At 36.9% G+C, this 21,719-nt stretch overlaps 1 protein-coding gene across 1 annotated transcript; it reads left to right on the top strand.

The window, feature by feature from the left end:
• Positions 1-3,228: 3,228 nt before the first annotated feature.
• Positions 3,229-6,471, top strand: LOC145007378 (protein FAR1-RELATED SEQUENCE 5-like). The gene is made up of 6 exons (XM_078966326.1): positions 3,229-3,385; positions 3,792-4,623; positions 4,731-4,989; positions 5,128-5,357; positions 5,619-5,697; positions 5,860-6,471. Exons 1-6 carry the CDS (start codon positions 3,229-3,231, stop codon positions 6,469-6,471), a joined length of 2,169 nt encoding a protein of 722 aa, XP_078822452.1.
• Positions 6,472-21,719: the final 15,248 nt, after the last annotated feature.

The following is a 21,719-nucleotide window of genomic DNA, read 5'->3' as shown; positions in this document are numbered from 1 at the left end:
ATGGTCAAGTGGTGGTGGAGACTAAGGGTGGACCAATCTGCCTTGTAGTGTCACATCATCAGTGGGATACACAATCTTAAGAAGCGGGGAGTCGACCAACTTTCAAGAAAGACTATAAGTGGAGTGTGGAATAACATAGCAGGGGCATCAAATGAAGTTCAGAAAGCTGGATTGGAACACAACAATATTTTCAAAAAGGCGATTCGGAATGGACGAGACACATTATTTTGGGTTGATGTTTGGTGGGGAAATCAAACTTTAAAATTGAGGTTCCCGAAATTATTTAACATTGATTGCAGGAAAAGATGTCTACTTAGTCAACATATATCAAACAATGGATTCACATGGGACTGGAACTCGGATCCCATGGAACCACATCTGAACTGAAACCTAGGTCATCTCGAAGCGTCGTTGGGGCAGGCTCGTATATCAAACACACCAAATACTTGGATTTGCACAATTAGAGTGAATCGGATGTATACGGTGGAGGCTTTCCAGAATAAACTGGATGAATTTACCCCTATCTTACCTGGTCCTAAAGTTGAATGGCTAAAAGAAGCCCCACTCAAAGTACGGTGTTTTGTCTGGAGGCCCAAATAGGGTAGAATCCCATCAGCGCAGGCGTTGGAAGTTAGAGGGGTTCAAACATCATCAGCAAATTGTGGATATTGTCTGAATAGTGTCGAAACAGAAGACCATATTTTCACTCAGTGTGAGTTAGCAGTTATAGAGTTCAACTGGATCGTGAATTGGTGTGGTATTAATCTGGGATGTATTGATAGCACAAAGAAACTCTTATATTTTCCAGCCAACTGGAGTCAATGTTTGAAGAAAAGGAGAATACTTACGATGATATGTTACGGGATGATCTGGAGTCTTTGGAAAGCCCGAAATGCTAGGATGTTCAATCAGGAGAAAAGGAGTCCAACCCAGGTTATTAATGGCATTCAAGCATTGATCTTCTATTAGTTAAAACACAGGGGATCAAATGGGAAGTATTCGGTGGTGTGATTGGATTGTATATCCTTTTTCTCTTTTATAATGTGGTGTATTTCTTTGCTTCTTGTTCCTTTTTCTTTCCCCTGTAACCTTTTTTTGTACTTTTCTTGCTGGGCTCATCTAGCTTCTTGCTAGGTGTAACTCAATTATAAAATCGTTAGTTGTTTCTAAAAAAATAAAAATAAAACTAATAAAATAAGAAAATAAAAAAAATTATATTTGATCTTTATTTCAATGGCTTTTACTCTATAAAATTATTTTCCGTTCCAAAAAGCATGATAACACTTAACTAAAACACATAATAAAATAAAAATAAAAAATATTGAGTCCATCCCTTGTAAATAGTTAGACCTTATAATTACTTTTAATACTTAGTTCCTCATGCATATTTATTATTTCACAATAAATTTTTTATATGTTCAAAAATTGTTCATCCTGTTTCTACCTATAAAAAAACATTTTTTGATCAATTTTTTTTCTTTATATTTCTAAAACTCCATCAATTAAAAATGTTTCTACTAATAAAAAAGCATTTTGTTTTGTTTTTACTAAGAAAAAAAATTATATAAGTTTTTCATGTGATTTATTATAGAGTGTATCATGATAAAGAAAATTATATCTTTTACTCACTAAGTAATTGTTTTTTTTTTTTTGCCCAGCCTGTTTCATGATGGCTGTTGCTTTTTATAAATTATTATCGGTTCCAAAAAAAAAAGTGTAGTTAACAACTTTACGCAACAGTTTGTTGTTGCATTTTGTCCATACTATTTAATTTTGTCCATACTATCGGTTCCAAAAAGTTTGCTTTTTAATTTTGTTATATATGTGAACACTCCCAAAAAGTTTGTTACCTACATATGTACAAAAAAAAAGATAGTTACCCAGATGTGAACATACCGAAAAGTTAATTACCTTGATAAGTCATATTCCCAAAAACAATTTCCTGCCATAGGGAACTTTTAGCAACCATATTCCTAAGGACAATTTTCCAACAAATATATGTTGAGACTTCACACACAACTGATTTTCATGGAAGTGATATTTCCACTTCTTTTGATCCATCCGCTTAATAAATTTAGAGTTTTCCTTTTCTACCCTTTAAAACGGTCGTTCCTTTAACATGGTTTTTTCTCTTATTTTGAAATTATGTACACTATTGTAGTCTTCTTTTTTATACTTAGAAACCAAGCGCCCATCTTCACTCGATTTTAATTGTAATTGGTTTTATTCTTACTTTTATTCTATTATATATATAGGTTCAGGTTCATTTGATACCATTCTAATTTTGTGAGACTGTGATACCAAATCTAAAAATAATTTTAAAATGCAAAATAAATTGAAAAATCTAAAAATTCTTTTTTAAAATATTATTTTCGGAACTTGAATTAACTAAAAAAAATATAAAAATATATAAAAATATATAAAAATAAAATAAAATAAAAAAAATTCCGTTTTTTTTTTTGAAAAATACGTGAAATATTCTAAATAGAATATTACATTGACATATTCTAAAAAATAATTTTAAAATGCAATATAAATGGAAAAATCTAAAAATTCTTTTTTTAAATATTATTTTCGGAACTTGAATTAACTAAAAAAAATTTAAAAAATAAAAAAAAAATTCTATTTTTTTTGAAAAATACATGAAATATTCTAAATAGAATATTACACTGTACATATTCTAAAAATAATTTTAAAATGCAAAATAAATGGAAAAAACAAAAAATTCTTTTTTTAAATATTATTTTCGGAACATGAATTAACTAAACAAAATAAAAAAAAATAAAAAAAATAAAAATAAAAATAAAAAAATGGTTCTCACGGTCTCACAAAATATAGGTGGTCTCAAATGAACCTAACCATATATATATATATATATATATATGAGTAGGATCAAATGAGAACGTCTAAAAGGTTGAGAACGTGAGAACAATTATCAGCCAATCATTTTATTAGGGTATTTAAGTAAATTTGTATTTAATCTATTTTTTAATTAATATAATACAATTAATAATCAATATATTATCCATTAATATTTTCCTATAATTAAGGGATATTCCATAGTTATCGCTCAATGAGATATTGAATTGAAGATACAATGTCCAGGGACCATTCGTGTATAGCAATCGAGTATAGCAATCGGATTTTCAGTCGAATGTTGTATATTGTTAATCATTTACGTTTGAAGATAACAACGCAGTATACCATTCGTGATTCAAATCAATATCGATGTCGGACTGTTTTGATTACAGTAGCGATGATACAGAACATGATGATCAATATGGCGAAGAAGACGTCAACTGTAATGAATATGACGACGACGATTTCTATAAGTCTGATGATCAATTCGACGGAAGAAATCCTATCTCTGATTATGCTAGTGAAGGTAACTAATGAAAACAATGTCAATATCTTGTAATTACAGATCGTGTTTTTCAATAGTTGTTGAATTTTTGTATATGTTGAATAAGACCGAGTACATATTTGTTTATGATTAGTCATATACGTTGCATGTATTAATTACGTAATGATGGTTTATATCACATATCGTTGTACATGAGTCCCTCGTTGGTGATTTTTTCTTAAGTTTAATACAATGTTGATTATGTTTGATAATCATTGGTGATTATGCGTTAATACGACTCAAACATGTAAACAATTCAACTCTGGTTACTGTTTCACATACGTTTATTATGATTATAAAGTTCTTTAGTTTATGTATACGTAATTCATAGAAATTTATATTAGGTTTTTCATGTCGCATTATTGTTTTTTGTTGTCTTAAAAAACAGGTACAAATCGAACTGATTCTGAAGAGGAATCATTCAATAGTAATGTTGGTTACTCGCCTGGTGGGAAAACCAAGTTGTGGAAACCTATTGTTCCTAAAGATTTTATGCCAGATGTAGATGCTATATATCAATCATTAGAGGAGGCGGTTGAAATGTATAAATTATATGCAGATAAAGCAGGTTTTGGTGTCAGGTTAAATACAGTAACGAGGTTTGGTGACAAAACCATTAAAAAAAGGTATGTAGTGTGCAACAAAATGGGTAAAATACCTAACAGATCAACTGACACTTTGGATCCTGAGGGGAGTGGAAGGAATAAACGAAACTCAAACTTCAAAATTACGGACTGCAAGGCATTGATAAAGTTTGAAAGGTTACATATGCAAACTAATGCTTGTAAAATATACGACTTTGAAGAGAATCACAACCACCCCCTAGAGACTAAAGAAGAAAGACGGTATTCCAAACGTGCACGACGACTTAGTTATAAAGACAAGGAGTTTATAGTGCGTTCTTCAACATCTAACATTGGTGCAACAAAGGCACACAAGTTACAAGCTAGTTTGCAAGGAGGTTATGAAAACGTTGGCCCTGAAGCAATTGATTATAAAAATTTCAGAAGGAAGGTGGGAAACATTATAGGTGACAAGGATGCACAGCTGGTTGTTGACAAAATGTACATGAGGAAAGATGAGTTTCATAATTACACATTTGAGTATAAGTGTGCTGATAGTGTGTTAAACGCAATGTTTTGGGCGGATGAAACCGATAAGTTATATTACAAGGAGTTTGGAGATGTGATATCATTTGATGCTACATTCCGAACAAATAAGTATGCTCTTATACTCATTACACATTTTTTTTTGAAGTATGAATATAGATGTTTTTTTGACTTCGTAATCAATATTGAATTTGTTTTTAATTACCTTTTTGATACAGGTATGGAATGATTTTTGTGCCGTTTACAGCCATTGATAACCACAAACGTTCAATAAACATTGGGGCAGGTTTGTTAAGCAACGAGTCAATAGAATCTTATCGTTGGTTGCTTGAAGCGTTTTTGAAAGCACATGTGAAACACCCTCAATTAGTGTTAACAGACCAAGATCCAGTAATTCTACAGGCCGTTGAAGCAATATTTCCTAATTCTAATCATCGTTTATGTATGTGGCATATTATGAAAAAACTACAAGCCAAGGTGTGTATATTTTGGCCTAAGTTAGCACGCAACATGTTTTATTCAACAATGATTTACACAGTTTTACATATTTTTAATAACGATTAGCATACATATTATTTATTCATAGTTAATCTAATAAATTTCTATTTTTTTTAGGTTTCAGCCGATTTTTTGAAAAACACTGATTTTCGGAAGCGTTTTACAAAGCTTGTATGGAATGTCTATATCGAGCCTGAAGTGTTTGAATCAAGGTGGAAACTAATTATGAGAAAATTCAAACTACAGGACAAAAGATGGTTCAAAGACATGTACAGGGATCGAAAACTTTGGAGTCCAGCCTATTTTAAAGACATGCCACTACACGGTCTGATGAAAACTACTTCAAGGTCTGAAAGCGTGAACTCATTTTTTAATAAATACTCTAACTCTGGTAATTTGCTTATCTATTTCATGATGAACTACGACACCACAATTGGAAAGCAATGAAATGCTCAACAGAAACTAGAACATGATACAAAAAATGCAAAGCATGAAATGACGCTTCCAAGGGGCTTACTAGAACATGCAGCTGCGGTTTACACAAACAAGATTTTCTATGAGGTCAAAAAGGAAATATTTAAAGCAGCCTAGTACTGTTCTATCGACAGTGTTGAAAAGATTGATGGGTGGCAAGTTGTTATGATTACACAAACGGATAAGAGCAAACAGTTGAAGATAAAATGCAAGGTTATATTCATCGTTTAAATGCTTTTCATTAGTCATCATACAAGTATAATATCTAATTATTTTTAAATTACATATATTTTTTTCATTATTATGCAATAACCACCAACTAATATGTTACTTCAATCAGTTACTAACATACATTATTTTTATTATACAATGTAGGTTGAACTAAAGCTGCCTGAAAAAGAAGTTAAATGTTCATGCAATCACTTCATACGTACTGGCATTTTGTGTCGTCATATTTTTGCTGTATTGAAAAACAACCATATTGAAGAGATTCCAGAGCAGTATATTCTAAGAAGATGGAGAAGGGATGCAATTTCCAGCCATTTGTTTGCCATGAAACATGTTGCCATGGAAATAGAAGATGACACCTTTAAACTTTTAACAAAGGCATACAACAATATTGAATACTGCTTGGATCATTTCAAAAGAAGCAAAGAGAAATTGTTGGAGTTTGTTGAAAAAACACGTACGTTGAAGCAGGCAGCAATGGAGTTTGCCAGTTCCAACCAAACATCATCTGATAATGATGAAGAAGAAATTATTCGGATGCTTGGAATACGCAGCATTCCTGATGAAATAAATATCCATCCACCTGCATCTATACATACCAAAGGTAGTGGAACTAAGAAAAGAATGGTTAGTGCTATTAAGAAAGCCGTTGCAGCTGCAAAGAAAAAAACCAGAATGTGCACAGGTTGCAATCAATATGTTAACCGTAATTGGAGGACTTGCAAAGTAAGACTTGCACGAGAGTCAAAAGCAGCTTAAAATTGCCCAGTCATTTTCCCATTAGATTTTACTTTTCTATTACACTTATGAATACGAATATGTTTCTATGATTTAGTAGGTTATGTTATCTTAAACCACTTTCATTACTTTTAACGTTTTTATTTTATTCATAGATGAATAATAGCAATGCCAAATTTGGTAATGCTAACAGATTAATGACAATATCTGGTATTTAAACCTCTTTTATTAGATTAAAACAGTTCGCACTTACAATAGATATACTTGTGCTTTTTTGAAATTATAAAACCATCAATCATTATATACTATAGTCATATACAATCCAAGCAATATTCATAGTTTATTGTATGTTGTTAGCAGTATATCTTAATACCAAATGTTTGTACGATTAACTTTTAAAATAGCTATACATCATATATTGATTTACGTTTGCGTTTGGGTAAATTTTAGTCATAAGTTTAACCATGGTTGACTTTTAAACCCTTAAGTGTAGTCAATAATGAATAACATCATAAATACATTAATTATTTTCAACATATTGATGATATGAACATTGTTAAATACTATTCTCTTTAAGATAAAACAATTTGCATTTAAATTAAAATATGTTAGGAATACTTCAAGTAAGTGTTTATGTTATTATTCAATATTTAAATAACAACATACTTTAAGATATAAACTCACCAACAATCATTATATAATATAGATATGTTCACTTTAACTATTAAAAATTCTGATTGTATGTTCATAGTAAAATAGCAGATTAACAAATGTTTGTTAGTTATAATCATTACTGAATATACAGTAAAACTATACCATCAATGTTAATCATCATTTTCTAAGATAACTTAATTATTCAAATGTTAATGTAAAAATATAAAAATACTAAAATATCACTAGTCCATTACTAAAATTAGCAAACCAAAAGTAAGTATGTAGGTTGAACTAAAGTATAATATGGTAGGAATACTTCAAGTAAGTGTTTATGCTATTATTCAATATTTAAATAACAACCTATTTTAAGATATAAACCCACCAAAAATCATTATATAATATAGATATGTTCACTTTAACTATTAAAAACTCTGATTGTATGTTCATAGTATAATAGCATATTGACAAATGTTTGTTAGTTAGAATCATTACTGAATATACAGTAAAACTATACCATCAATGTTAATCATCATTTTCTAAGATAACTTAATTATTCAAATGTGAATGTAAAAATATAAATACTAAAATATCACTAGTCCATTACTAAAATTAGCAAACCAAAAGTAAGTATTGTACGTACAGCAACCCAAGTTAACATCCTTAGCATACAAAAGCATTGTTTTTAATCCATCCAAAAGAAACCATTAAAGTCATAACTAAAATTACTTTTTTAAAACAATTAACTTAAAACATCCAATCTCATGTGAATTTCTTCCTTTGCAATGGCTAACATTTGAGAATGTTGTTTTGAAGGAATCTTGTGGAATTCATCAACCTTTTGCAGCACATAATCCTTTTGCACATTATATTCATGAGTAAGTATTTTGTATAAATACTTTGTCCTCAGTTTAACAAGTTGATCATCTTGTGCAGAGGACTCGTTCTTGAATCCAGCTTTAAACTCATTCATACTTCCCCCCATATATGTTTCCATGTGACGCATCGTAAACACACCACAATCAATGCTGTTGTTTATTGTTCTCCAAGGCATTTCCAGTCTATGTGGCATCACATGTGAAAACATCTCAGCTTTTGGATGATTCTGAGATTTTAAGTAATCAACTATGTACTCTTTCTGAAAATGTAAAAAAAAACATTGTCAACACATATTAAATTTTATTAAGTATGTAAAGTAATTTTTATTAATCACTTACAATGATTTGGGGCAACTGACCATATCTCTCACCATCAGGATCATCAACATTGCTGTTGTCAACGATTACAAACTCTGGTTGTTGTAGATTGATCACAAAAAGGAAAATGTGGAAGGAACGGATGATTGGTAGGAAAAGCTGCAACGTTTATTAATTACAATTGTATTCACTTTATTTAATATTAATATTTGATCAATGATAAATACACATGTAAGTAAACTGTGGAGATATATCTCTTACCAGTCCAACAAAACATAGGCTTGCGTCCATATCTTCAATAGAAAGCACCAAATTCTCAATGAATTTATCTTTACGTTGACTTTCTGTTAAACCACTTTCTAGATACGAATTCTGTGATCGATTTTTAAAAACTCATTAACTTCTTTATATGTTTGTATTTAAAAAATAATATAATCAACATTGAACAATATTAACTTATACCGTCACATCTGTCTTGCAATAAACTCTCAGGGGCGATTCAGGTGCACGCTTACTTTCATCAAAATTCAACACTTGACTCCAACAATCAATGACATGGCCAAATAGTTCACATGTTGGAAAAAAACTTTCCATATGAAACCTCTGTGCAGGAAACCCATCCAGAGTGTGGAAAACTATATCACTGCAATAGACGTGAACAATTAATACTATTTTTAATGAGCAAACAATAAAATTAAGTAATTTTAAAAATATTTTAAATGCAACTTACTTTGGATCTCCCTGGAGAGAGAATATCCATTCTGCTACACGTTTTTCCTGTCGTGGAACTCCTTTGATGATATCAACAGCCCATATAACGTAAGGAGATTTCAGATATTCGGATTTCATGCGAGGCCTGTACCCTCTTCTACTAACCCAATGTTCATCTTTGTTGAATGGTACTACAGACAAAGGAATTGGCATTTCCATTTTAGATGGTGGTGTATTCGTAAAAGATTTTGTTCCAGATCTATTCGCGAAATCTGCATATTCCTGTGACATTTGAATACTACATTTTGCTAACGGGGAGTTGTCAAACTGTTTGTTAGTTGTAGCTAGAATCAGCGTACGTTCAATTTCAGCCTCGTTATCATACCACCATTGAGATTGTTCTGGTTCCTCTGATGCAGAAACTTCAGTAAATAAATCATTTACTTTGTTTTTCCATTCTTTGACCAACTGATTATCAGGATATTTCTTGACAACATCATTTATTTTGTCTTCCAACACTTTCTTTTGCTGCAATATCATGTCGTACATCTCCTTTATTGTTGAAACAGTTGTCTAATTAGGTCACCATAATAGAATTATGTTACAAACAAAATAAAAATATTAATATGCCAGTTAGTATTAATTAATACTGTAGAAACTCATTATTCAAATGTGAATAGGTAGTTAACTACCTCAATACTTTCCCCACTTCCACTAAAAATATCATCTCCATGATTTCCCTACGAAAAGCAACACAATATTAGTTGTTGTACTAATAACTTATTATTTAGTTATGATTATATTATATTACTACCTTACACCTTACATCTCCTGCATCATTTCCCTATCAATAATTTATGAATGTAATTAATTTATACTATACCAAATAAACAAATAATAAATTTCATATGCATTGTTCAATACAATAAAATATTACCTGAACTTTTTCTTGCCCTACATTACCAGTTCCCAATGCTTCATTGATGAATTGAAATGGATCTTGCAATTCACCCATACCCAGACCAATTATCCTACACTCTACTCTTTCTCGCTCACGTAGTTTATCAACACTCCTGTAACATCCAGATTTTTACCAGGTATCTTGTAAGTTTGAATTTTTATATATTGTGAGAGAGACTCGGCGAGTTGGAGCTCGGACTCGCCGAGTAGGGACGCGGGATTGATCGAGGGTGCGCACTTGGACTCGGCGAGTCCAGGGTATGGACTCGGCGAGTCTGCGCTGTGTTATGAAACCCTAAATCTCCGTGTGTACGATCAGTCAGCGCCCGAACGGGGAATTCCCAAAATATCTTTTGTTATGTAATAACTATTACTGTGATGTGTGTGCATGCTAGAGTAGGCTAGGTATTGCTGATAGGGCTAGAGTGGCCTGTTTTGTGATGCCTTAGCTTAGGGAATGGTGAGCTGCTATGAGACGCTGAGAGTAATTAGGTAGCAGCTAGGGTTTTGTGTGAGATCTGTTCAGAGAGATTTAAGTATAATAGAGTACTTGGGGACTGGGATCCGAAGAGGACGATTTGGGGTGTGTACCGAGACGGTGCGGACAGTAGTATTGGGCCCGTACTACTAAAAGCACCGGAGCGGTACACAGTTCAAATAAGAATCTGGGGATGCCAAGAATCAAGGAGGGGTGGATTGTTGAATGTAAGAGTGTTCGAGTGAATTCTAATTATCGCATGTTGTATTTCAGAGGTTGATCATGGTGAGGACACGACACATGCCGGAGGATGCCGGATCTAGTGATGAGGACATTCGACAGATCATTCATGAGGAGGTGGCTGCGGTCATCAGAGCCGAGATATCAGAGATGTTCGGGTCCATTAAGACCGCTTTGATTGAGACGTTTGACGAGCGCTATGCCGCTCTTTCTGAGGCTGCGGTTGCAGCAGCTACCGCAGCGATTGCTGCGGCAAGACCCCAGGGAGGTGATGCGATGTTGTTCAGGGAGTTCAGCAACACCAAGCCACCAGAGTTTGATGGTACGCAGGACCCGGTGGCAGCTATGAGGTGGATATCTGATATGGAGGGATGCTTCTTCACTTGCTCGTCCCCTGAGCATTTGAAGGTTCGGTTCGCGCTGAACCAGCTTCGCTTGGGAGCGAAGGACTGGTGGAAGTTTGTGACTGCGCATTTCACACCGACTGAGCTTTCGGCAGTGACCTGGGAGAGGTTCACTTCCATGTTCCGAGATGAGTACGTTCCTCAGGTGGAGAGGGAACGTCTGGCACAGGAGTTTCTGACCCTCAAGCAGGGTACCGAGTCAGTTACAGCGATTACGAGGATGTTTCAGGAGAGGGCGATGTTTTTCCCTGAGCACGTGTCCACCGAGCAGGCACGTATGAGCCATTATCTGAGCATTTTGAGGCGGGATATTCGGGAGTTCGCTGCGAACTCCTCGTACCGGACATTTGCCGAGCTTCAGGCAAATGCTCGGAAGAGGGAGATTGAGCTTGAGACTCAGGCCAGGGAGGAGGCGGAGTCTATGGGGAGGGATCGGCGGCCGGCACAGTCCCAGCCGGCAGCCAAGCGGGCCAAGCCCGCTGATCCCAGACCCGGGAGCCAGAAGGGCCGCACCTGTGGGAAGTGCGGCAAGGGTCATGATGGCGCCTGTCGGGCAGGGTCTTGCTACAAATGTGGCAAGGAGGGGCATATGGCTAAGGACTGCCCCAAGGGATTTGCAGTGTGCTTCCACTGCAACCAGACTGGACACCGGAAGGCGGAGTGTCCGCTGCTGCGCGGGGCATCTCAGGGGTCTGCTCCCGCCGCCATCAGAGCTGCTGCTGCAGAGAGTCGGCCCGTGAAGGCCGAGGCACCGAGGGCTCGGGGGAGAGCCTTCCAGCTGACTGCGGAAGAGGTCCGCGCTGCACCCGACGTTGTGGCTGGTACCTTCCTTGTGAATTCTGTACCTGCTTTAGTGTTATTTGACTCGGGTGCGAGTCGATCTTTTGTGTCTTTGGCGTTTAGTCAGCGTATCAGTGTTAGTCGGGGGACATTGAGTCGGCCCCTGCGGGTTTCCATAGCCGCCGACAGGGTGATTTGTGCTACTGAGGTCTTCAGGGGATGTGTATTGGAGATATTCGGGGTTGAGTTTCCGATCGACCTGATTCCGATTGCGATGGGTGATGTCTGTGTTATAGTGGGCATGGATTGGTTGAGCCGATTCGGTGCGGTTATCGATTGCGAGCAACAGCTGGTGACTATACGAGATCCTAGTAGGGGAGTTCTTTCAGTATACGGCGAGGGTACACGTTCTGGATCAGCCTTTTGTTCGGCTGCTAGGGCGAGGCAGTGTTTACAGCAGGGCTGTAAGGGTTATGTAGCGTATGTGATGGATACGCGAGTGATCTCCGAGAGACCGAGCTCTGTGGAGGAAGTTCCGGTGGTGCGGGAGTTTCCAGATGTATTTCCCGAAGAGTTACCAGGTGTGCCTCCCGCGAGGCAAGTGGAGTTTGGCATCGATCTGGTTCCGGGGGCCGCGCCTATTGCTAAGGTTCCGTATCGCCTTGCGCCTCCAGAGATGCAGGAGTTATCCTCGCAACTTCAGGAGTTGCTGGGGAAGGGGTTTATTCGGCCGAGTAGCTCGCCGTGGGGAGCACCCATCTTGTTTGTGAAGAAGAAGGATGGCTCGCATCGCATGTGTATTGATTACCGGGAATTGAATAAGCTGACGGTCAAGAACCGTTACCCGCTGCCGAGGATCGACGATTTATTCGATCAGCTACAGGGAGCATCTTGGTTCTCCAAGATTGATTTGAGGTCGGGCTATCATCAGGTGAGAGTGCGGGACGAGGACGTCCAGAAGACAGCATTCAGGACGCGTTATGGGCATTATGAGTTTGTGGTGATGCCTTTTGGGCTCACTAATGCCCCGGCTGTGTTCATGGACCTCATGAACAGGGTATGTCGGCCGATGTTGGATCGGTCGGTGATTGTTTTCATTGACGATATTCTGGTATATTCGAGATCTAGCGAGCAGCACGAGGAGCATTTGAGGGAGGTGCTTGGGGTTTTGAGAGCGGAGAAACTCTACGCAAAGTTTTCCAAGTGCGATTTCTGGTTACGGGAGGTCCAGTTCCTGGGACATCTCGTTAACCAGAAGGGGATATTGGTCGATCCGGCCAAGGTTGACGCAGTGATGAGATGGGAGGTGCCGAGGTCACCTTCTGAGATCCGGAGTTTCCTCGGGTTGGCAGGGTATTATCGGAGATTTATTAAGGATTTCTCCAAGATTGCGGTTCCACTCACCAGATTGACCCGGAAGGGTGTGGCATTCGCATGGGGTCCCGAGCAGCAGTCCTCCTTTGAGACGCTTCGCCAGAGGTTGTGTGAAGCTCCAGTATTAGCCCTTCCGGAAGGTATGGAAGATTTCGTGGTATTCTGTGATGCATCGATCCTAGGATTGGGAGCAGTATTGATGCAGAAGGGTCATGTGATAGCTTATGCATCGAGGCAGTTGAAGCCTCACGATACGAGGTACCCCACGCATGATTTGGAATTGGGGGCAGTGGTGTTCGCCCTCAAGATTTGGCGACACTACTTGTATGGGGTTCGTTGTACGATTTACACGGATCATAAGAGCTTGAAATACTTGATGGATCAGCCTAACCTAAATATGCGACAGAGAAGATGGTTAGACGTGGTCAAGGATTATGATTGCGAGATCTTGTTAGACGTGGTCAAGGATTATGATTGCGAGATCTTGTACCACCCAGGCAAGGCTAATGTGGTAGCCGACGCGTTGAGTCGCAGGGCGAAAAGTACTCCCCTGCGAGATGTATGTTTGAGATTGACCGTGATAGCTCCAGTTCTGGACGCCATTCGTGGGGCTCAGGCAGAGGCCGTGCGTCCGGAGATGCAGAAGAGAGAGCGGGTTGTTGGGTTGGTTTCGGAGTTTATATCGGATAGTCGAGGACTTATGACTTATCAGGGTAGGATCTGGGTACCGTTCGTGGGCGGTACCCGTGCCACATTGTTGGAGGAGGCTCATAGATCGAAATTTTCGATCCACCCCGGGGCCACGAAGATGTATTTGGACCTAAGGAAGGAGTATTGGTGGCCCTGCATGAAGAGGGATGTAGCATGGTTTGTCGAGAGGTGTTTGACCTGTCGAAGGGTAAAGGCCGAACACCAGAGACCGCATGGCAAGTTGCAGCCATTGGAGGTTCCCGAGTGGAAGTGGGAACAGATCACTATGGACTTTATCACCAAATTACCGAGGACTGCCAGGGGAGTTGATGCAATTTGGGTGATTGTGGATAGATTGACAAAGAGCACTCACTTTCTTGCCATCAGTGAGAGTTCTTCATCAGAGAAGTTGGCGGAGATTTACGTGAGGGAGGTTGTATCTCGGCATGGGGTGCCGATCTCGATTGTTTCAGACCGCGATGTGCGTTTCACTTCCCGTTTTTGGAAGAAATTTCATGAGGAGTTGGGTACTAAGTTGCATTTTAGTACCGCATACCACCCCCAGACCGACGGTCAGAGTGAGCGGACGATACAGACACTTGAGGACATGCTTCGAGCTTGTGTATTGGACTTTGGGGGTAGTTGGGACTCGTATCTGCCTTTGGCGGAGTTTTCGTACAATAACAGCTATCATTCGAGCATTGGTATGCCGCCCTTTGAGCTGTTATATGGTAGGAGATGTCGGACTCCCATATGTTGGGGAGAGGTTAGGCAAAGGGTAATGGGCAGTACAGAGATCGTGAATCAGACGTCAGAGCAGATACAACTGGTCAGGCAGAGGTTATTGACCGCTCAGAGCCGACAGAAGAGTTACGCGGATAGACGCCGGTCCGAGCTGGAATTTCAGGTCGGCGACTTTGTTCTCCTGAAGGTCTCTCCTTGGAAAGGAGTGATCCGGTTCAGGAAGAGGGGCAAATTGGGACCCCGGTTTATTGGCCCGTTTCGTGTGATCGCCAGGGTAGGCCGGGTAGCCTATCGGCTGGAGTTACCAGTAGAATTGGGGCAGATTCACAACACTTTTCATGTATCGCAGTTGAGGAAATGTATAGCCGATGAGTCGGCAGTGGTTCCACTTGAGGATATTCAGGTTGATGCGAGCCTGAATTATGCGGAGAGACCAGTGGCTATTAGGGATCGGAAGATCAAGGTTTTGAGGAACAAGGAGGTACCTCTGGTATTGGTTCAGTGGCAACATCGGAAGGGATCAAAGATGACCTGGGAGCCGGAGGGTATGATGCGGGAGCAGCATCCGAAACTGTTTTAGAGCGGGACTTCGAGGGCGAAGTCCAGTTCTAGTGGGGGAGAGTTGTAACATCCGGATTTTTACCAGGTATCTTGTAAGTTTGAATTTTTATATATTGTGAGAGAGACTCGGCGAGTTGGAGCTCGGACTCGCCGAGTAGGGACGCGGGATTGATCGAGGGTGCGCACTTGGACTCGGCGAGTCCAGGGTATGGACTCGGCGAGTCTGCGCTGTGTTATGAAACCCTAAATCTCCGGGTTTGAGGCCTATTTAAGGGGCCTTATGGTCGTCATTTGTGCTCACCCAAACCCCAGAGAGTGTCCCTAGAGTTCTTGAGCGTTTTGTGAAGGAAGGAGAGCCAATCTTGATCTTGTGTGTGTTGTTTAGCAAGAAGAAGGAGGCCCTAAGCAAGAAGAAGCAAAGGAGGTTGCTATTTCGTGGATTTGGAGCTTGGATCATCAACCTAGAGGTATTATTTTCGGACCATTTTCTGTTTGGTGAAGTTTGATGCAATTTAGGGCTTAATGTGGTCATTTATGGGGTGATTTGGTGCCCCTTTGGTTCCCTCTTTGAGTTGAGACCATGGATCTGGATCCATAGAGGTCCAGAGGGCCTCACTCATCAAGCTTTATGGGTGGAAATGGAGTCCTTGACCTTGTGTTGAAATATTTGAGTCAAAAACATCATTTATGGTCATGTAGAGGTTATATGTGCATCAAGATTATGACTTTACGTGCTAAATAAGCATGGGGGGACTGGATCTATGGAGTAGTGGACTGGATCTGGCCTTTAGAGCAAGATTGAGTCAGTGCATGGCACGGACTCGCCGAGTCCGAAGAACAGACTCGGCGAGTAGCTTGAATGTTGCACGACCACTCAACGAGTGGCCTCGTCGAGTTGGGATGAGTGAACTCAGTGGGTCAAGGGGGAGTCAGGATGGACAGGTGGACTGAGTCAAACCGGACTCGCCGAGTTGTTCTTGAGACTCGGCGAGTTGAGTCGTGGTGGCCCCACAACTCGTGCCAGGTGGAACTCGTCGAGTTGGGAGGGGATGCTCGACGTGTCAAGAGAGGATTCCAGGGAAATTGGTGAATGCGCTCAGACTCGCCGAGTCGCTATAGTGCACTCGCCGAGTCCGGTCAAGTTGACCGTTGACCAGCGTTGACCTAGATTGTCTTGTTATAGTGGGGTCAACCCTAGTTGGGAAAGTGTTAATTAGAGATGTATTGTGCTATAGGGGGACTTCAGCTCGGCAGATCGAGTGTTTAGCGATTTCAGGGTTACGGTTTACCGAGACACGCGAGGTGAGTCTTCTCACTATACTTTACCTTGAGTAGGTAACCAGAGTTATGTGATAGAGTATTTGTATGCTATGTATGTTATGGGTTGTACTGCATTACTTTTATGTGTTTGATGCTGTGCATGTTTACAGAGTTAGAACCGGAAGGTTCACAGAGTTAGAACCTGAGGGTTCACGGAGTCTGGGTGCACGGACCCACAGAGTTATAGCCTCGAGTGGCTAATATGTGTTATATGTAGTATTTTGGGAAACTCACTAAGCCTTGTGCTTACAGTGTTGATGTTATTTGTTTCAGGTACTAGTGACGACCGTGGGAAGGCGCCGGCTTGATCCGTACACACACGTTTGGAGCTTGACATTTTGATCTTGGGATTTTGTACTATTTTGTTGAACAATTAAAAGGGGTGTTTCTATGAATATTGATGGAATTATGTTTTATAAAAATCGAAAATTTTGTTTGAAAAATTGGTGTTACAACTCCAACAACATATTGCTGGTCTGCATCGTACAATCTTCACTGAATCGTATCGAACACTTTCTACGTATAGCAACTACAACAAAGACATATAAAAAATGTTTTACTTAAATACACTTTAATGAATCTACACACATAAGGCTACAAATATTGAATGACAGTTTAATTTAAAACAAATCCTACCAGCGGTAATATAATTGGCCCAACATAGAATCCTTTTTTGTTGTTTGGATTCCACGCACTTTTTGTCTCCTTAAGGCAATCAAAAACATATCCACACCAATCAATGTCACTTAGATCCAGATCTTTCGTCACTTTTGATAACATCGACAGGTCACATGTGCTCATGCTCATCGACTGACCTAGTGTATTACACAACAGGACAAAGATGTTTACTTTAAACATTAAATCCGCACATGTTGACTGCATAATAACTTGTTGAACTACCCTTGGTCTAATATTATCTTCATCTTCGAATTGTTTTCTCCAAATAGTTATCGTGTCATCTGTGACTTCTCTATAAGGCATAGACTTTATTGTAACATGTCCCAGAGGCAGACCCAACATTTCGTGAATAACTTGTCGATTGATTGGTATCTCTCCATGATGAAGTTTGAGTACCATCCTATCTGCGTTAAAATTCCTTACAATATAATGCCCCATAATTGATGCACACCCATCCACTTTCATCTTCAACAAATGCCCCAGACCAATAGAAGAAATATAAGCTTCCTGTTCCTTGCTAAGGTTATGCATACAACTGTACAAAACATTTGGAGATGTCCGTACTTGTATTCGCTTAGCTTCTTCTGCACCACTTGCTACAACTTTAGGATGTTTTCTTGGCTTCAACACATTTCCTTCTTTATTCCTTTGTCTTTTAAATTTCTTCACATTTTCTTTGTCATCATCTTTGAATGAAGTATGATGGCTTCTCTTTTTCCTTGTTACCACAGTTATGTCAGCCTCAAAATCAGAGTCTTCATCTTCGTCAAGGTTCTTGACAGTAACATTATCTTTTCCTATTAAGACAAATTTAACACAATAAATGATTATAAATAAATTACCAAACCAATGTTATACTAAATTTATTAAAGAAAATAACACTACCTGAAAATGAGTTTATAACAACAACTTCATCACCTTTTGTTTTACATCTATCAAAACGTCTTTTTGTTCTCAATTCATTTTCCCTATTTAGTCCACTGTCTTCTGTCAAGTCATAACTTTCAATGAAACCTGTCAATAATTAGACAACATAATCATCACTGAAGATACTTTAATATATAAGTTACATTTCATGAAATCATCATTCATACCTTTTTTTCTATATATTTTTTTTAGCTTTAGAGAACCTTGAATTTCCTCCATCAACCTTCTTCACATTGACTTTGGGTTTCCTGTTTTTTTCTATTAATAAATACAAAATAAACAAGTTATTAAAACTAACTACAACATCAAACTATAAAAAAAATTTATTTCTAAACAAGTACATTACTTGAATCTGAGCTCAAAACTACAACTTTAAGATCCCTTCGCATTGAATGAGCTGGTGTGCGATTAACACGTTCCCCCACACCTGTCCAAAAAATAAGACACATAATCACTATAGATTCAAATTGATATTTAAAATTTTAAATTTCATATAATCATCATCACCACCAGTTTGATTTTTAGTTTTCTTCTTAGGTGTTGAAAACTTCTTCTGTCCTTCTCTTCTAATCTGAGGTTGTACTAGTTCGTTTCCTTCATTGTCTGCATCTTCAATATCAATAAGCAATGGATTGGATTCTTCATTAGTGAATTTGCTGAATGCCGTCTTTAGTAATATCATCTCACTTTTCTTTCTACCTAATAATAGCATTAATATACCTTAATCATTTATAACTCAGAATTGAAACATTAACAACTCAAATAATCATCCATTATACATTCTACATTAAACACATACCCAAAAAACAGAGGAATGTTTACAATAATCATCAATAAACAAACAGTGTAGTTAACTTACTGACGTAAAACAATTGGGACTCATAGATCATTATTCTTAACATACAAAACATAGTCAACAAAGTACATATTCACAAATGACTATGTCATTAACAATATACAAATCATACAACCAACAACAAGGAATAATAATAGAAAAAGTACTTATGTCTCAAAAACAATCGGATTCTACAAGTAATCAGTAGTAATAAATCACATTTATACCCTTCGTTATTATTTTTCTAATAAAAACCATTCACAATCGAATACTAACATCAATGACTCCTCTTCTCCCCAAAATCAGAGTAATGTTTACAACAATCATCAACAAACAAACAGTGCAATTAACTTACCCACATAAAACAGTTTGCACTCCTACATCATTAATCTTTACATTCAAAATCATGTACATGATCAAAACCACATACATACTCAATAAAGTACCCATTCACAACTGAATATCACTTTAACTATATTCAAAACATAAAACCAACAACAAGGATTAATACTAGAAAAGTACTTCTGTCGCACAATCGGATTTTACAAGTAATCATTATTAATGAATGACATTCTCACAATTCGCTATTATTTGTTAACTAAAAAACATTCACAATCGAATACTAACATCAATTACTCTTCCTGTGCTACTTATGATGTAAAAAAATCCTAATTTTTGGGTTTACGTAACCTTATTTCAGTTCAAAGTAGTCGACTACGATTACACATGTATATTCATTTTATAACTATCAAACACAATCATAAACTGTTGATTTTTAAGCACATTCAAAATCACAATACCGTAAATTCAGAACACATCTATAATTACCATTTTCATTTTAACAATCAAATACACCAACATGTTATTTGTGAAACAAAACATTTAAAACAACATTCATCAGAGATGAAGAATAACTACAGTTCATAATCGACGATATAAAGAAAAAACGAAACACCCAACTTCTAGGGTTTTAAGAATCATCAAATGTACACATTATAAAAACCTAAACACACTAATACACACGTTTTCCAGTCAATTGACATTCAATAAAGATTAGAAAACTTACTTCTTCCACTTCGATTGATCAACGACGACATTCCTCCACCTACGACGCTTCACAAAGTTCAGAATGCAAAATAACTCTTCCCGAATGAACAGTATTACTCGAATGTGGTATGATCGTTTATCTGTGACGCTATTTTTCTTTCAAGATACGATCGAATCATCCAAAACATTAGAAGTTAACTGTGATTACTAAAACATAGGAACGGTTTCTTTTAATTTTCAAACTTACCTGATATATTCAAATTGGATGACATCATAAAATTACTTGAATACCCTTTTATATTTTTTTTAATTAAAAAAACAATTAAATTCATTTATTAATTTCTTTATATTAATTAACAATGAGATCCTTATATTATAAATATTTAATGTACCAGATTTGTTCTCGCGTTCTCAACCTTTTAGGCGTTCTCATTTGATCCTTTCCCTATATATATATATATATATATATATATATATATATATATATATATATATATATATATATATATATATATATATATATATATATATATATATATATATATATATATATATATATAGGGTAAAGTGAATATACCTAACAACCTTATATAAGCTTAGGTACCTAACCATATTATACTACATTGTTTTGCATTATATTTCCATTGCAATCGTCTAAGGTTCTTAAACTTCAACCATTAACTTGATTTACTTCCAAGATTTTCAAACATTCACCATTATATTCCTCCTACACCATTTGATTTGCAACGGTAGTATATGAAGCCCACCAGGGGGTCTCCGATAGAAAGACGTCATTTGAAGTAAGATAATGGTGAAGGTCCAAAGATTTTGAAAACAATCAAGTTATGAGGTTGAATTTTAAGAACTTTGGGTGATTACAATGCATATATGATACAAAATTACGTAGTATGATGTGGTTAGGTACTTAAACTTATATAAGGTTGTTAGGTATATTCACTTTACCAATATATATATATATATATATATATATATATATATATATATATATATATATATATATATATATATATATATTGTACATATACAATTATTTAAAATTTTGAAGTAAAAATTAAAAAAAAAAAAAAAAAAAAATCATATTGGGTTAAAACTCATATAGATATTAATCTAAGTTGGTATCGTCATCACAAATAATAGCAAACTATAGGAATGAAAGTAGTGAATTTACTTTGCCATATGCAAGAGCGTATCTAGCTTATGACAAAGTGGTTTAGGACCTATATAAAATTTAAATTTCATTTATGTTATATATACCATAAAAATTAAGAACTACTTTAGAAAAAATATAGAATCTATCTTAAGTTCGTTTTTTTTTTAAGTGTCTTAAAAAACCATTTTAAAATGGGCAAAAAATAAGTTATATGAGATATTTGTGCTACTAAATATATATGGTTAAATATAAGATATAGTTTTTATCAAACAATAAGGTATCAATACAGTAATAATCAACTAACTTTTCATTAAATCGTTCGGTTTTTTCAATTACATTTCAGTCGTTTTTTTTTTTTTTTTTAAATTTTAATTGGTGGTGGCTAATCGGTTTTTTCAGTTATATTTCAGTAAATCGTAGCCGACCCGACCCGACCCCTCACAAGTGTTATTTGATTTTTTTATCGGTTGTACTTAATTTGGGAACCACGTGATATTGTGTT

This window comes from Lactuca saligna, chromosome 1 (genome assembly GCF_052625555.1).
Source record: "Lactuca saligna cultivar CGN05327 chromosome 1, ASM5262555v1, whole genome shotgun sequence".
NCBI lineage: Eukaryota > Viridiplantae > Streptophyta > Magnoliopsida > Asterales > Asteraceae > Lactuca > Lactuca saligna.
The sequence above is the reverse complement of the archived record's forward strand: the minus strand, read 5'-3'. Positions and strand labels throughout refer to the sequence as shown.

What these genes read in the sequence shown, in the direction of transcription:
- LOC145007378 (XM_078966326.1), top strand. Translation starts at nt 3,229, where the DNA reads ATGTCGGACTGTTTTGATTACAGTAGCGATGATACAGAACATGATGAT. An exon ending in CTCTGATTATGCTAGTGAAG is followed by an intron (nt 3,386 to 3,791) that starts GTAACTAATGAA and finishes CTTAAAAAACAG; the next exon opens with GTACAAATCGAACTGATTCT. An exon ending in TGAAAAAACTACAAGCCAAG is followed by an intron (nt 4,990 to 5,127) that starts GTGTGTATATTT and finishes TATTTTTTTTAG; the next exon opens with GTTTCAGCCGATTTTTTGAA.